General features: G+C 31.7%; 4 protein-coding genes across 6 annotated transcripts in view; all 4 read left to right on the forward strand.

The window, feature by feature from the left end:
• Nucleotides 1-781: 781 nt before the first annotated feature.
• On the forward strand, nt 782-3,984 carry LOC101514421 (anthranilate N-benzoyltransferase protein 1). The gene is made up of 2 exons (XM_004511671.4): nt 782-1,341; nt 2,883-3,984. The coding sequence occupies exons 1-2, from the start codon at nt 838-840 to the stop codon at nt 3,504-3,506; spliced, it is 1,128 nt and encodes a 375-aa protein (XP_004511728.1). The 5' UTR covers nt 782-837; the 3' UTR covers nt 3,507-3,984.
• Nucleotides 3,985-5,321: 1,337 nt separating this feature from the next.
• LOC101514747 (uncharacterized) lies at nt 5,322-10,239 on the forward strand. Of its 3 annotated transcripts, XM_073364662.1 has the most exons (8): nt 5,322-5,713; nt 5,828-5,916; nt 6,008-6,083; nt 6,931-6,980; nt 7,069-7,389; nt 8,479-8,517; nt 8,693-8,807; nt 9,991-10,239. In XM_073364662.1, the coding sequence occupies exons 1-8, from the start codon at nt 5,467-5,469 to the stop codon at nt 10,047-10,049; spliced, it is 996 nt and encodes a 331-aa protein (XP_073220763.1). In that variant the 5' UTR covers nt 5,322-5,466; the 3' UTR covers nt 10,050-10,239. The 3 variants fall into 3 exon arrangements, with proteins under 3 accessions (XP_073220763.1, XP_012574405.2, XP_004511729.1); XM_012718951.3 differs by lacking the exon at nt 9,991-10,239 and having other exon boundaries at nt 8,693-8,940; XM_004511672.4 differs by lacking the exon at nt 9,991-10,239 and having other exon boundaries at nt 5,334-5,605; nt 8,693-9,160.
• Nucleotides 10,240-13,048: 2,809 nt separating this feature from the next.
• LOC101515624 (large ribosomal subunit protein bL19c) lies at nt 13,049-15,332 on the forward strand. The gene is made up of 5 exons (XM_004511675.4): nt 13,049-13,209; nt 13,306-13,614; nt 14,066-14,152; nt 14,241-14,374; nt 14,941-15,332. The coding sequence occupies exons 1-5, from the start codon at nt 13,186-13,188 to the stop codon at nt 15,047-15,049; spliced, it is 663 nt and encodes a 220-aa protein (XP_004511732.1). The 5' UTR covers nt 13,049-13,185; the 3' UTR covers nt 15,050-15,332.
• A 1,115-nt stretch (nt 15,333-16,447) lies between these two features.
• The window catches only part of LOC101488379 (vesicle-associated protein 2-1), a 3,939-nt gene continuing 3,376 nt past the window's right edge, over nt 16,448-17,010 (forward strand). The window contains exon 1 of the mRNA XM_004511676.4: nt 16,448-16,901. Coding sequence (XP_004511733.1) covers nt 16,850-16,901 — 52 coding nt within the window. The 5' untranslated portion in view covers nt 16,448-16,849. The remainder of the gene's footprint in view (nt 16,902-17,010) is intronic.

The raw sequence follows: 17,010 nt of genomic DNA on the forward strand, positions 1-17,010 counted from the left end.
CTGATTGAACTGCATCAAATCAACATATTATTTATCTTTTTAGATTTAATGTTGTTATAAAAATTATATAAATTCAATCAAACTAACTATATTCTTAGATTTTTTTTCTCTCCAAACATACGAACTAAAGCAATGTGTTATATCCATAACTCTGCTTCTCTTAAATATGTGCAACTTTTTAGTCCAATTCGTCCTCTTTTTACAGTTGTATTTGCAAAAAAATTATGTGTTTGCATCGCAACTTTACGACCTAAAATTTTAAAATACAATAAATTATTAAATTTAATTTATAAATTAAAATTTTAAAAATTAAATACAACGATTTGTTGAAGCTTCGCTACTATTACCAATGATGTGCATTCTCAACTACTAATACCAATACCTTGTTATACAATCACTACTAATACTAATACCAATGATGTGCGTTCTCAACTACTAATACCAATACCTTATTATACAATCACTACTATTACTAATACCAATGATATGCATTCTCTCAACTACTAAAACTAAGTTTATTCATTTATAGCATTTTGAATTAGCATTTGATCGTTACCACTTAAAAGTGGATTCAAGATTCCTCAAATGATGCGTAATTGAAGTAGGTATCCATCACATTCTAAACAATAAATTCATCAACAAGAAAGTCCACTTGAAAGACGTGCAATCGTCAAGTAGTAGTAATTTCTTTTTACCTAAACTATAGTATTATTTTATTCATATAATAATATGCAATTGAGTAGTTTTTTTTATTATAAATACTTCCCCTGCATGTTGTGAGGTAAGTAACTTAATTCGAAGTAGCAAAAATATCAATTTTTTTTTTTAAAAAAAATTATGGGTCATGTGCATTGCAATGGTAGCTTTGAAAGCCAAAGTATAAATTTTTTGCAAATTTTAGGTATGACAAGCGTGTCACCAGCTAAACCTACGGAACCACGACAAGTTTGTAAAATTGTATTGAATGATGAAAAATCAGAGGACAAAAAATTTAATGGTACTAGCAAAATTGATGGATGCTACCAAATAGTAATGTACTATGAGAATGTAGAAGAAGAGGATCATGATTGGTCTATAACTGGTTGGATTGTTGAGTCACTAGCTAGGGCCTTGTTGGATCAACCTTTACTAGCTGGTCGACTCAAAAAAGTTGACAAAAATGGATTTGAAATTGTGTCCAATGATTCTGGCATTAGACTCTTGGAGGCTCAATATTCTACCACTTTGTTTGAGTTTCTTGAGATGAGTAAAATGGAACGTGGTCATCATGAAGCTGAGCTTGTTTTTTGGAATGAAATTGATGCACACTTTCCTCAGTTCTCTCCACTCTTTTATGTTCAGGTAAATGTTACTACTTACTAGTACTTTTGTTTCCAATCGTTATCTTTTTTTTATCTTTCCTTTTTTAGTTAATATTGCCATAAAAACTATTTTTTTATCAAGTTCTTAAATTGCATTAACATTCATTTCGGGTGGCTCTACCCTTACCTAGGGTCTACGCGTGTCTTTGCTTTTGACGTGGTAAAATTTGATTTTGACTAAATTTATTTCGTAAAATTAATTTTAGTTAAAAATAAATTGAATTTAAAATGATTTATGTTTAGTTAAAAGTGAGTTCAACAATAAATTCTAGTGTAAAAATTAAGGTTAAATCAAAAGCTACAAATTTTAGCTTTTAAAATTAATTTCAGAGATATAATCAATTTTATTCGAGAGTATTCAAACATTCCAAAACCAATTTTACCGAAATATGCACTAGTTCTACTCCTAAAGCATGTGTCATGATAGTCCCGTGCTCCTCCAAAGTTGCAACGAAATATGCACTAGTTCTTTAAGTTATTTGAGTTTAACTAGTGATATATTCCTTCCCATCTCATATATATATATATATATATATATATATATATATATATATATATATATATAAGAAAAAATAAATTAATGAAAAAAATTATATTTAGTTAAAAATTTGAATCAAATACTTCAACTTTTGTGACCATATTTTTCAAATGCATTAATTATTTATTTACTGACATATCCCTTATTAATTTAGTCTAATTGAGTTTTGTTTTAGTAAAAAAACAATATATGCACAATTGCTCATACGACCCCTTAACTTAATTTCAGATAACACTCCAGTCCTTTATTTTATTTTTCTTCTTGATTTGGTTATTTATTTAATTTTATTACAAAAATTCAAAAATATAAAGAATAAAAATATGTGTTTATTTTTTGAGTTATAAATTTGATGAAATTTGTATTATATTGAAGATGATAATTAATTTTATGAGTTTTATTTAAAAATTTTGATAAATTTTTGTAAAAAAAGATAATATTGTTAATATTTTAAAACATAAATGGTCAGATTATTTACTTAAAATTATATAAAAGACCAGATAAATAAATAAAAGATTGAGGTATTATCTAAAATTAAGTTAAAGAAAAAAAATATTAAGATTCAATTACCATAAAATGAAAAATATTTCTTATCAAGTTGCCAACAACAAAACATCAAAATTAATTTTAAAGAGTCGTCATCAAATCTAGAATACTAAATTAAAATAAATAACATAGTATTTACAAACAGGACCATACCAATCTATTCAACACAACTATTCCCAAATTATTATTATTTTAAAAAAAACACATCTATTCCCAACTATTGACTTGTCTTAAATATGTCACCGACATCAACTAAATTTCAATCATATAAAAATAGCTTTCAACAAGTTAAATAGTTTTCATATAAAAAAATCATTTCATTTAATTTAACTCACTTTCAATAAAAATTATCAATTTTATTAAATTAAAATAATTCAAAATAAAGATTGCAAAAACATGAAATTTTGAATTAATTTGTTGATGTGGTTTTTTTTCTTCAGGTGACCAACTTTAACTGTGGAGGATACTCAATTGGCATTAGTTGTAGCCTCCTCTTGGCAGATATTTTTGCAATTGAAAAATTCCTTAAGAAATGGGTACAAATACACAACATGTTACCCTCATTAATCTCAAATAAAGAACTTGACACACCCATATTTAACCACCCTCGTATGAAAAAACCCAATAACCCCCCATTTGAGGATTTAATTAGCCACACTAAAAGCAAAAACAAAGTTCAAAGTGTGGCATTCAAAGTCACTACTAAGGATGTAAATTTTAGCAAAAAATTGTGGAGGGAACTAGCCATGCTTTGCATTGAAGAAGTGGAACAAAAGCTAGACACAAAGATGGGCTCTAGTTTTACTTTGGTTGTTAAAGAATCCTTGAAGGTCATTGAGGTAGAAAGTTTTACAAAGAATGGATACATTAGGAAGGAATTGGGCCTTAATAATGAAATCATTTGCACCACATCATGGAACGATTTTGGACTTTATGAGGTTGTTTTTCATGAAAAAAATAAGCCTGTCCATGTTTCTTGTTGGATTGGATCGATTCCTAAAGCATGTGTCATGGTAGTCCCAGAGGAGAATGCATGTGATGTGATCGTAGTTTCACCGAGTTAAAAGGAACTCGTGCTTGCATGTGATTAAATATATGTTTGGATCGATCAACTGAGACATATAAAATATATTTCTCAATCGACCAATTTAAACAAAAATTAATAGCTTTTTGAGAAAACATGAAATAAAAGACAGAACTCACTCAAACGAAATATTTGATCGCGTATTAATAGTGGTTTTAAAGTATCTAAATCGTTTAATAGTTAGATAATATTTTTAAGTATAATAATAAGTTGGTAGTTTCAGTAGGAAAAATTAGTAGCAATATATTTGTAGACTAAATTTTGTGTGTGGAAGGTCTAGTAATATATTTATAACAATATTTTGTCTTTGAGATAAATTTTATTAAGAGAGAAGCCAAAAGTATTGTTCACTCACTTGTTGTAGCATCATAGCATCGTGTTCTTTTATATACACCACCTTGTATTATCAATTTGATTATGAATGAAATGAGTTAAGCTTTTTGAGTAAAAAAAAACAATATTTTGCTAGGGTCATGTTTAACAATTATGTTATTATACAAAATTTATGTTTAACTTAAATATGTTGGTCCAATATTCTTTCAATTCTAGCAGTTAAATGGTTTATTGTAAAACACGAATAGTAAAGGAAAAATAAAATAAAAAAAAAGAGGTTTAAGATATAACAAATTTGTGAGACTTGGTCTCACTTTTGTCATCAATTATTACAATGCGATTGCTTTTGAAACCAATAATTACAATCGTCATAGTTTATTTTCTGATTGTATTTTGGAGGCCTCCTCTTCAATTTGACGTGGTCGTCTATTTTGGAAGTCTCATGTGACTTAGTAAAAAAAAGTCGCATGGGACCATTGTTACAAGAAAAACAAATGCCACAATTATTAACACTAATTCTACTAATGTCTTTTTCCTCTCAAAATGGAATGGTTAAAACTCCAAAGACATTTAAAAGTCACATTCAACAAGACACAAGTTACTTATGCTTATGCACCTCCCTTTTTGTTTTATTTTGTGCACTCCATTCTGTACACACATTAGTTAATTTAAAATAAAATAAAAATTAAGTGTATGGATCTAATCCTATGTTTTTCTCATCCCAACACATTTTATTATAATTTGATTTAAATAAAACAAAACTCTAACCTGAATCATATAAACTTAGATTTTTTTTTTTGCCAAGAGATGACACGTCATACTCTCTTTTAAGAGAATTTAACTTTGAATTTCAAACTCTACACATTCAATATAAATAATAAATCTAAAGAATTCCTCAGTTGCAACTTTCTAATTAGAAATATTTCAATGTCGGATTGATAGAATTTGTTTGCTTATTTTTCTCGTTTTCACTATCTCTTTTTCTCATAATTTCATCTATCTTTCCTCTTTGGATCTTGTAATAGCCCAACCATTTTAACACTTAAAAACCTTATTTTTATCTTGTTTGTGCTCCTTAATTTTTTTAGCAACCGGTCTATTTAATTTGAAATAACAAAATTAAACTAATCTCTTATCCCATCACATTTTATTATAACTAATAACTAAATTTAAATAAAACAAAACTCTATCCCACTCATGTGCGCTTGATTCTTCTCTTCATATGAAGACATCTTAAAATCATACAATAACTTATTAACAAATTTCCTAAAATCATATACAATTTCTTTAGTTCATAAATCTTTCACTTACTTTAAAAAAAAGTATACGGGCTAAAGTTGTATGAATAGGCCCAAAACAAATAGGGCCGAAATGAATAGGCCCAAAACAAATAGGGCCGAAATGAATAGGCCTCATCCAGTGAGAAACGCTCGTGTACAATAAAAAATTCCTAGCCCGTAACTGCCACGTTGGTAGGCGCAAGTTAGCGTGGCTGCTATTCTGCGCACGGAAGCCACACACCTACGATGCTCCCTCTCACTGCAACAGAGGAAGACGACGGAGTGAATAAATTTTGAGAAAGAAAGAGAGAGGGAAGAATCGAAGTAATGACGACAATGGAAAGCAAGAATAATGCAATTGGAATTGGAATTGAGAATCCATTTACTTTGAAAGTAGGTCAAGTATTTACTGGTTTCGGAATCGGTTGTGGAGTTGGAATCGGCGTTGGACGCCCTTTAAATTTAGGTATACTTTCTTTCTCTTCCAAATTCACACACATTATGGACTTCAAAAGCTTCTTCAAACCTAAAACTGACCAAAATGCCCCTACTCATACTTCTCTTCACAAACCATGTATCACTTTTTTTTTATTAAGTCTTAAAATTATTGATTGATTGATTCTGATTGAGCAACATTATTGAAATTATATTATATTAGTGAAATTGTTGTGTTATGATATTTTTGTAGGTGCAATACCTATGTTAAATCAAGTGATGAGTGCTACTAGGGGTGCAACTGATGCATTTTCTGGTGTTAGCAGACATGTCAATACTTCTGTAAGACAATTATCACAATTATGTTTTTCTTGTTTTGTTCCCTTTTTTTATTAAATACTTGTTTCTCATATTATGATTATTATTGGTACAGTTGAGGAAGTTGGGAGCTAGGAATATTGAAGTTGGGGTTGGATGTGGAGTTGGTTTCGGTCATGGTTTTGGAGCTGGTATGCCATATCTGTTCTGCATTTTGTGATTTTTGTATCATTAAATCATACTTACATAGAAATAAATCTCTGCCAGATAGATATCATATTGAATTCCATGATAGGAATTCTTTTCTCTTGTCTTTACTTATTTTGGATAAATATGTCATTAGTTCAATTTTCTCTTGAGGATCTTTTGAATTATTAATCTATCTGTTGTGCCGCTGTTAGCACTGTTTTTAACTCTTTGTATTGTTCAAAATTTTTAGATTATTTTGTCCAAAATAATTCTTTTAGGAAATAGGAACCTGGGCACCTGCCTTTCTAATGTTTAATGTTTTATATGCTCACATGATATTGAAATTCCTCCAAGGAAGCAGCTTTCTATTGTGCATTGATTTTGTAGCTACCCGTCCTATGTATCATATATCATACGTATTACTATTAGTTATGCACTTCATGAAAATGATTTTCAAACAAACTCTGCATTGGAGACTACAATTAGATTAAAATATTTCATAAGCACAAGGGGCTATGTCTCACTGTATGTTTCCATTCTGCTGAACAAATAAATTGTAAACTTATATCTTCGTATGCTTGGTATACTAAAGAATAAAAATGTTGAAGCAGAAGATGTTGCTAGGGTGCTACGAAACGTCTGGATGCTGCAGATGCAAGTGCTGGTCTTCTATGAAAATTTGTTGTCATTTATATATTCCTATCCTATCCATATTTTCTTTATCGCATCATATGGGTGGATTCTGTTTGATTATTTCAGTTTACAAAGACTCTCCATGTCTTGTGTACATTCTTCAGTTGGTAACTGAGTTTTTTTTTTTTTTTTTTTAATTTTTTTTTATTGTGGCAGGACTTGCTGTGAAACCAGGGGTTTTGAATCAAATTCAATCTTGTTTTGTTGTACGTGAAATTTCTCTCATTTGAAAAGTATTCTCATTTATTCTCTGCCTTTTTATGTATCTCATGTTTAAATACTTTAATTTGCTAGGTAACAATGACAAAGATGATGATGAAGTTTGGACTCACTCCCAGTTTACCATTTAGTCAGGGTGCTTTTCCAGCATCCTTACAAAGTGCCACAAGCACAGTCAGTCCAGGAAGCATGATGCAGTTAGCAACTAAATCAGCTGATCAAGCATCCCAAGGTCTAGCAGGGTCTCAACCAATGAATATTGGTTCGGCTTTTGATAAAACTGTAATAAAAGACACTTCAGTTGACACTGCATTTGGCAGCCGAACTGAGCAGGTTCTTAACAACTTTCTTCAGAATCCACTGTTGAAGGGAGAAGGAGGAGCACCCGGTGAAGCAGTATGCTCTCATTTACTTTCATAAATATTGATGCCTTTTCTTCTAATCATTAATTCACAGGGATTTTATTGCAATAGAACTCTGAAAGTGTTCTCTAACTTAGACTTTTTGCATGCACTTTAAGCTTCACATAAATGGATGACTTCAAATAATTTACATTCTGTACTAATACGAACTATTGAAAGAGATATAGACTGCGTGAAGAATTTTTGCATTTGGAATGGGATTCTTTTTAGGGGCACGTGGTCTAAGATGTTAGAGTGTAGATGGGCAAGTGATATTGGAAACTGGTAACAGCAGTGGCCGATGCCACAATGCTGCCATTGTGGTGGTGCTGCTGGTTTGGTGGGTAGTAGAGAGGTGGAGGAGTTAATGACTGGGGTTGGGTAATGATGTTTTTAAAAATGGTATTTATGGGTATTTAAGTAAATCCCAGCTCTTCCTATGAGCTTGGTTTTTGGCCAAAACATGGGAATGTTACACCATTCACTTGAATGGGATAGATATTTTTAAATAGATTCAAACACTCTGCAATCTTGAAAACAATATGTGAACATTTTATATTCATAATGCATCTCTTTCTCTCGTGTTTTAACTGTTACACATGTTACATATTTGTTTTTATACCCTTCACCTTCAGAAAAATTCCGGTACATGGTTAGATTTTAGTAACTGAAGCTGTTTAAATAAACTGCTGAGCCTGGAAAGATATTGTTATGAGTTGAGAGGAATAAGCATCGGTCTTTCAATTCGTATGCCCGTGCTGTCTCCCTTTATGCCTCTGTTTAAACTGTGTGTCTATATCACTTCCTGATTTTAGAAAAATAAACAAGACTAAATACTGTTTGTTTCTTTATAGACTTTTTGGTGATCAACTTTGGTATTTGAATACATAATTTTTATGCAATATGATCTTCTTAGAAGTCTTGTTCTTGTTTATTTAAATATGAAATGATTTTCATAACTATAAAGTGTATTGCACAGCAAAGTAATCACTGTTTTACAAGTAAATATGCTTCTATAGTTTCATTCCTGAGTTTCTCAAATATTATATGATATTCTGATTCTAATATATAAGATTCATTGTAGGCTGGACGCTTGATCACAGAGAACAAAATACTTCAGATGGTAATTTTTTTCGTTTTGTCCAATTAGTATTTGATTTTGTGGCCAAGTTATCAAATCACCTTTTTATAATACAAACACAGATAGACTGAATATTTTAACTAGGATTGCTTGTTGTTGATTTTTTCAATGTTTCAGTCACTTCTAATATTTAATAATTTTTTTACTATGGATTTAGGTTTTGAAACACCAGCAAATCATTGAAGAACTTGTGGAGGAAAATGAGAAGCTTCGGCAGATACTAGTGGAGGAGCTGAAAGTACCATCCAGCAAACTTGAAGCTAGTTCTTCAGGTAGAATTAGAAATAAGTTGCCATGTACTGATTGTTTTGAGTGCCGAAGAAAACAGAGAAGAAAGTAGGTTCATAATAACATATCTTCACCTGGCCCGACACATTAAATGGAATTACTAATTAATTAGCATTAGATGACTGGCATTTAGGAATTGTCATTGTAGCATTTTTTTATTTAGTCTTAAGAAAAATCAAGAAATAATACAGCAAAAGATACACGAGTAAGGCCCCAAGGGGCTTTTATTAGAGTTTGGATCCCCTCAAATACCTTGAGGATTCATATAAGAGAGAGAAAGAGAGAGAAAAATATCTCTGCTAGTTTAAATTTTGTGGGAGAATTGCTATTTACACAACCCATCCTTTTTTGGTTCTAAAACTACCTCTAAGTCAGAAGGATATCAACAGTTTTGGACTTGTAATTCTGAAATACAAAATACACGACTGGAATCTCATTTTTGAAATATAACAAAATATTAAATTTTATCAAATTTTAATGTGGAAATTAAAATTTGGAAATATAAATAGGAGGATACAATTTATATTGATTATGTTTTTGGTTTCAACTCTCCGATTATCAGGGAAATAGAGTCTTGATAATCCGGAATTCAGCCGGAAGATAAGTAAAATATGATCAAAGATTGTTTAAGCTATGATTCGACTTTGAATTATTTGGAACCATTCATTCTTTTCTTTGGTCAAAGAAACTTCACATTAAAACAACATACTAGAGTTCATTAATCATTTGAGTTTAATAAATTGATTTTACAATTACATTGACCTGTTGAGTTCCTAAATCATGTAACTGTTTTTAAAATTAAATTTATACATTTTATAGATTGAAAATTGAAAAAAATCAACTTTTATTTCCTAAAAGGTGGTATTTTGGAAGGAAAAATATGTAATTTTAAAACAAAGAAGGGAGGTGTATTTAGTTCAAAAGGGGTGTGGAAACCAATCTAAGCGAGATCATAATTTTACAAAGATCTGCTTAATACTATCATTTGACCTCAAAAAGTGTCACTCTTTTTGGTATTTTCTTCTTAATCAGTCGGTGAAAGAGAGAGCACTGAGAATCAATTTTAACTTTTTTTGGGTATCACTAATTAATTTGAACATAATGCATTCTGAAATTGGAATATGACTGCTTAAAAGTAAAACACAATTTTTGTATTTATGTTTGCAGATAGTTACACCCAATATATTAAAGAAGAGAATGATAGTCGAAGTGCAAAGAGCGAATAGAAAAATCTTACAACATGATGTGGAATTTATATGCTTAAGTATTAATTTGACAAGTACGTTTTCTTAATGTGTGAATATATTGAGTATTCCATCAATAACTTCACTTAAATCCATTTTTTTTAGTTTTGACCATGATCCATTTGTAAATAGTAATAACAAATTATAAAACAAATGGGAAAATACCCACATACATGGAAAAGTGTAAATTTTTATTTGTTTTAACCCTTTTGTTCTCAAAGAAAACAGTCATTACAATTTAAAATTTAATTAGAACTATGTAAAGTTTGGCCAAATATTATTCTAGATAAAACAATATAATTATTGAGTCATTGTGATAGAATCTAATGCTTTATTTGGTGTGGTACTCCATTCTCTCTGTATGATATGATCATAAATGAATAAATTCTTTTAACTTTTTTCTTTAAAGAAAACATTCGTTTAACTTTTGGCATACACGAATGCTTGTTGTTATAATGAGGAAAATTTCAAATGCTTGTTTGTGGTTTGTGCATAAGGATTCTATTCTGTCAAAAGTGGAGAATGAGGTCAAGAATGTGTCCACCTCCTCTATTCTCCACTATCAATATAGTGCCTTTTAGAGAATTGCAATCAAACAAGATACAATCCACACGTTACACTCCATACGTTCAGCTTGTCATTCAAACCACTCACTCTCCTCCCGAATCTTCTCAAGGTTTTACGAAACACCCTTCATATCTCAAATTAATGAACGAATTATTAAGAGACCACCCATTAAAGATGCTTAAGCTTATATAATCTCTTAATTAACATTGATAGACTTAGACCAATATATAGAAACCATGTGCAAATCACTTTCTATAAGGTTAATTAATTTGGTGCAAGAAAAGATCCCACCAATATCATCCATCATCTTTTATTCTTCCACCATAACTCGTCCGTTTCCTCCTTTTAACCTTTTCTTCTGTACTAATAAAATTCTAAATGCCACCTCACCCTTCTCCAAAAGCAAAGTTACCTTCCACGCATTTTTTCACACATGTTGCTCTCTTTCTTAACAGCTAGCACTTGAGATTCATATGCTTGCTTACCTAACTACCCCATTAATCCCATCTTTTGCAATGCAATTATATATCAAGAAAGGCTTTCTAGCTCAAAAGCAATTATTAACAACAAAAGGAGCTCAAAGATGTAGCCAATTACCAAAAAGTTTTTTTCTTCCTAAATGGGCACTATTGTTGATGTCGAACTCAGGTAGACTTAATCGACAAAGTACCATGACCTAAGTCTCGGGTGTTTACTGAATAGTGACTAAATGTCTTAAAGTTTTAAGTTGAACACATATTTTTTAAGGTTTGACCGAGTAAAGATACATGTGGTTGACATAGACCCTTAATTAGTATTCAGTTTACGAGCCATAATACTCAGTTATTGGTCCTACATGGTCTTTAGTTAACGAGCTGAGGTATCTTAAAAGAGATATGACAATTCACATCCCCTCAAGCATCAAGTCTAACAACGAAATGCTTAAAAGAGATATCACAATCTAGACACAATTACTAAAAAGTTATCGAGTTGATAAGTTAGAATAGAAGCTAGTAGCGTCGATTTTGTCACATAAATTGAAGAGAAGGATAGAAAAGTAGAAGTCACCATGCAAATCTGTTTTATTTAGTAAGCTAGCTACAAAATATGAAGCGGACAAATACATACGCAATGTTTGGTCACAACCGTCAAAATAACAAAGCACGGAAGAATCATACACGAAATATCAAATCAAAACAACAAAAGATGAAAAAGAAAAAACAGAGAAGCTAATAAGGAAATGCATATCTTAGCGAGTTTAAGCAAGAATCAGTACTGCAGCAGCAGCAGCAATGAATGGTAGCATGGTTGTGTGAGCAAACGCGTTGCTTGGGAGGGTCGCTGGATTATCAGTGTATACATCTCCGCTAAGCGGTGATAGTGAAGTATGGGGGGATGCTAGTAGTGATGGGCTTGGACTCATGCTTGGGCTTGGGCTTGGGCTTGGTGGTTGTAGTGGTATTGGGGAGGATGCAAAAGGGGCTATTATTGGTGCAGGGGAGGGAGCTTGTGATAGAGACATTGTGACGAGAGCAAGGGAAATGGTTAGCACGAGTGTGGCACGTGTGAGTGCCATTGTTTCAGAACAGAGCAATGAGGATTTTGTTTTGTGATTGATATATAAAAGGAGACTAGATAGCCTTGTAGCCGTTAAGATAAGAAAGAAAAAAAAAGAGTAAATATGCAAATTCCCTCTATTGAAATATATCCTTCAAATCGTAAAACGGGCCCAACAGCACCAAGGCATCTTTTATCTTTATATGTTGTGTTACGAAAGCTATTACATGAATATTTTAGTAAGTTATGCCACTTTATTATGTATTCATAATGGGATGAATAGATTAGTCAATAAAAATGTGAAAAAATAGAAGAGATCATAGTAGTAATTGTTTTGTTTAGACATGCATTTTCTCTACTTTTTATGGTTTAGGAGTTACTTATACGTCTTGTAAGAGTTTTGCTTCTCCTCTCCTATTGAAAGAGTTTTTATCATGGAGGCATGTCTTTAGCTAGTGTAAGAGAAAAGGACGAGGCTTTTTATTTGATGTGGACACACTTTCATTTGTGTCTAGTTGGCATGTTTCTTATAAAAGAAGTATTCCTTCCAACAAATAAAAAGCGCAAGAATGAGATATAGAGGTAGCAATCAAAGAAGAAAAGTATAGGTATTTTTTGGTTGATATTAAATAATATTTTTAACTAATAAAAAACATTTAATTGATAATAAATAAATAAAAAATAGATCATTAAAATGTAAAAGTAAAATCATTAGCATCTCAATGTATTAAAGTATATTAAAAAGTAGTTTAAGTATCGACCAAACTTTGAATTATAAAACCCGTTTCTTATATAGTAATGGATCTGTAGTGGGCATGAGTTTTGAAGGCCCATACAATATTGGCCCAACCAAAGTCTGAAGCAGATAGAAACAGATAAGGGCGCTGTTTTTGTATGTTCTTCCTTTAGCTTCATCTTCTTCTGTAGTAACCGTTTTCGCTCTGTGGTGTTTCCATGACTCGTAATATCCACTGAACTAACCGTTTTGTCAAAACCCTAGTTTCCACCTTCCTCAATGGCTTCCCAAGTTTTTCTCCAGGTTTTCTTCTCTAATTTCTTTACAACTACGCAATTAAATGTGAAAACCGATATATTTTCAATTTACGTTACCTAACTCATAATTTGAATTTAACAGACTCTGTTTACCCCTAATCAATGTATTCCATCAACGAAGCTTTGTTTCTCTTCTTCTTGTGCCGCTTCTAAATTCGGTTCTCGTAACTTGCCGTTGATTTCAACTTCAATTTCACGGCGTTGTAGTCCTCTCATTGCTAAATCTACTTTTATTGTGAGAGCTGATTCCAATGATGATGCTGGTTCGGCTTCGGATATTGTCGATGAAGTTCCGGAAACTGATGCTGAACAGGTTTCAGATTCTGATCCCGAAATTGAGCAATTGAAGCCACCAAAACAAACTCGGGTTAAGCTTGGTGACGTTATGGGGGTGAATTCTTTCTTCCATATCTCAATTCAGTACTATTAACGATAACTATTTCGTTCGTATTAAGGTTTTATTCTATTTTGAAGGTTATATGCAAAACTTTAATGTTTTTATTCTATAGTTAGGTTTTCACATTTTGTATTATTTCTACATGCATTTGGAAATTCAACGAGACTGTAAGAAAACAATTGAATAAACCATCAATTTAGTATTACTCGCTATCATACTTATTAGTCCCTAAATTATATGAAATTTGTCAAATTAGTCTTATTGTTATACATTGACAAGACTTACTAGGGATTAAAGAGACATTTCAAATAGTTTAAGAACTATTTATTATTTTCATTTTCATGTGATTTAGGGACTAAATAATAGACAAAGTGAGATTTGAGGGACTAAATTAATGGTTTACTCAAAAAAGTAATGATCGAACTGTAAAATGTTGTTTGTGCAGATATTGCATCAGAGGGCAATTGAGGCATCGGATAAAGAGAGGGTAACTCCAGACATTAGGACTGGAGATATTGTGCAAATCAGATTGGTATTCTTTTTTCTCAAAAAAATTAATAATTAAGGGTCGTATACGGTGAGAGGAATTTTGTGATGTATTTTTGTTGTCCTACTTGCAGGAAGTTCCTGAGAACAAGCGTAGGTTGTCCATTTATAAAGGTATTGTAATCTCAAAACAGAATGCTGGTATTCATACCACTATTCGAATCCGAAGAATTATTGCTGGCACAGGTGTTGAGATTGTCTTCCCAGTGTAAGTACCCTCCTCTGCCTTTTTCTCTCATGAAAACTGTAATAAAATTTAGTTCTCTCGTTTGCACCACTGGATATTTCTTTGGGCTGCATTGTTGCATATGTCACTGTGCTTCCAATTGTAGTGATTAGATATAAGAGATTCAACTGGGAGATGGGAATTTGGGATGAATTATTCATTTAACTTTTTTACTCGTGTTTAAGTGAATTGAAGTCTCTGTGGAGACATTTGGATGACCAAAAATATTAAAACGAAAGAGAACAGTTGTATGCTATCAATTTATCATTGTAAAAAAGAAATAGGATTACTTCCAATATCCTTCCTGCATTATGTTGGTAATTCTGCGCTTTTAGTAGCACCCTGATAGGCTTCTTTTCATTTTCAATATGATTTAAGGATCTGAACTTTTTTATTCAAACTAATTAGCCAATGGTTCACATTATTTAGTTGCCAATTAATGCTCAAGACCAAAGTAATTTTCATTGCCGTGGCTTTCAATACGATGCTGTTTCAAATTTTCTTGTGAGATTCTGTCTTTTATGACGAACTTATGTTTTCCGTCACAGCTACTCACCAAACATCAAAGAAATCAAAGTGGTGAACCACCGAAAGGTCAGGAAGGCAAGATTGTACTATCTAAAAGACAAGCTTCCAAGATTCTCCACTTTCAAATGATAAGGTCATGCATTGTTCATCATGTTCTTATTCAATGTAGTCCGCTGATCCTGGAGAAGTTAGTGCAGTAATTTGATTATTTTGATTTGTTGTATTGTAAAATGTATCAATTTTCTTCCCCTTAATGTATGTCCTAAAAATTTAAACAAGTGTATTCTCCCTTGATAATATTGAGAAATTTGAAGTGTTTCTTCTGTATGCTTATTTTTAGGTAGAAACCCAAGCTCTAAAGCATCACATTGTGTAAGAGTCACGTTCTTAATTTATATTGTTTTATTTGTCATATGCATGCATGGGGTTATTAGAAATGTTCTGTTCGAACAGCTACTGTGTTCAATACTTTCAAGGACCTGATCTGTATTATTTAGAAGTTAGTGACAAGGTAACCCTTGTTGCCATCATGTTAGCCTTTTTTCGATGAATTTCTACCATGTTAGCTTTATTAAAGGCATCTTTGATGTTTGAATTTCCTTTATTTGGATCATTTTTTTATAAATGTCGGTAATCATCCCCAGCATTTCCGATCCCACCTTTTTTAAAAACACATTGTTGATGATTGCATATTTTCATATTTGTTGGCAACATTATTGTGACTGAAAGCTGCACTTGCTTGGCAGATTGAAGGAAGGATATATCTACATTCTATATCTTAAAGCTGTAGGTTTGATATTTGTTTTTTAAGTTAATATTATTTTTCTTTTTAATGAAAATGCCAACTTCTTGTTAGTTTGTAATTATTAACTTTTCATACAAAATAAAATAGGCTAAAATAAATTAATCTTATGGCAGAAATGATCAAGTTTTTGCTTTCCCATTTTAGTTTTAAGTAAAAGAATTTTATGTATCAACAATGTAATTGAATTGTCAACAAAACAATGTAAATAATATTACACTAATATTGAATCATATTTGAATATGTATCGTGTAACACAATTGAATATGTATCACAGGCATTGAATTACACAATACTCCTACGAATTATTAAACTCTTTATATAACGACTGCATTAACAATATTTTATACCATCATGCCTTTAAGAACCATGGAAGGTAAAGTTATTATTACGATAAATAAATAAAAGTTGAATATGTCACCTTTTTTGGTCTGTTATTTTTTCTTGATAAAATCCTGTCAAATATTTTGTAGTTTATAGAGACGGTAGAATTTTAGAGTAATTGAATGCTGTTTCTGAGTTTAATTAAAGAAGGGGGATATACATATATATATAGATATAAAGGACATGTGTAGAAAACAATAGTGAGATGTGACTAGTAAGGGGTTTGGCATAGAATAGATAGACTATAGAGGCATGAGAGAGGAGAAGGTGGGTCCCAAACAATACAATAGACGCAGAGAGCAGAGGAAAGAAGAGCAGTGCATACAGTGTCTGGCAAAGGCACAGACACTCATTCATTTCATTCAGTGACCCCTCTCCCCTCCTCTGTTTGGTTTGGTTTGGTTTGAGTCGACATGAGAAAGAGTGGAAGCGATTTAGGTGGCTAAAAAATCGCGTTATTTTAGTTTGGACTTTGTAGACAGACAAACACCCTAGTCATTGGTTCTCCCATCTTCCTCGTCCCACCACACAACCTTTCTTCTTTTCTTTTCTCTTCTCTCACTCCCACCCACCTTCACATACAACAACACCCTTTTCTTTTTTATTTTATTTTATTTTATTATTATTATTATATCCCCTAATAATAATTATTACGCTTCTTTTTCGCTGCTATGTTGATCCTCTCTCTCTTATTCTTCTAATTCATTCTCTTATCGTCATTGCCATTGAACAACAACTTCGTCATGACTGCAACTCCTCTCATCACTATTAGTCCCGACGAGCTCAGGTTCCATTGTATGTATTTTTTTCTAAATTTCTTATCTAATTCTTCTTCTTTTTTTTATAAATTTTCATGCCTCATACCCCCCCCCCCCCCCCCCCCCCCCTCTCTTCTTTTCCTCCT

The sequence above is a fragment of the Cicer arietinum genome, chromosome 8 (genome assembly GCF_000331145.2).
Source record: "Cicer arietinum cultivar CDC Frontier isolate Library 1 chromosome 8, Cicar.CDCFrontier_v2.0, whole genome shotgun sequence".
In the NCBI taxonomy this organism is placed as follows: Eukaryota; Viridiplantae; Streptophyta; class Magnoliopsida; order Fabales; family Fabaceae; genus Cicer; species Cicer arietinum.

Bases quoted from the DNA above. Each gene is read 5' to 3' on its own strand.
- LOC101514747 (XM_012718951.3), top strand. From the start codon at position 5,467: ATGACGACAATGGAAAGCAAGAATAATGCAATTGGAATTGGAATTGAG. The intron at 5,714-5,827 runs GTATCACTTTTT...ATATTTTTGTAG, and splicing joins TACTTCTCTTCACAAACCAT to GTGCAATACCTATGTTAAAT. The intron at 6,084-6,930 runs GTATGCCATATC...TTATTGTGGCAG, and splicing joins CGGTCATGGTTTTGGAGCTG to GACTTGCTGTGAAACCAGGG.
- LOC101514421 (XM_004511671.4), top strand. From the start codon at position 838: ATGGGTCATGTGCATTGCAATGGTAGCTTTGAAAGCCAAAGTATAAAT. The intron at 1,342-2,882 runs GTAAATGTTACT...TTTTTTCTTCAG, and splicing joins CTCCACTCTTTTATGTTCAG to GTGACCAACTTTAACTGTGG.
- LOC101515624 (XM_004511675.4), top strand. From the start codon at position 13,186: ATGGCTTCCCAAGTTTTTCTCCAG. The intron at 13,210-13,305 runs GTTTTCTTCTCT...TGAATTTAACAG, and splicing joins CTTCCCAAGTTTTTCTCCAG to ACTCTGTTTACCCCTAATCA. The intron at 14,375-14,940 runs GTAAGTACCCTC...TTTCCGTCACAG, and splicing joins GTTGAGATTGTCTTCCCAGT to CTACTCACCAAACATCAAAG.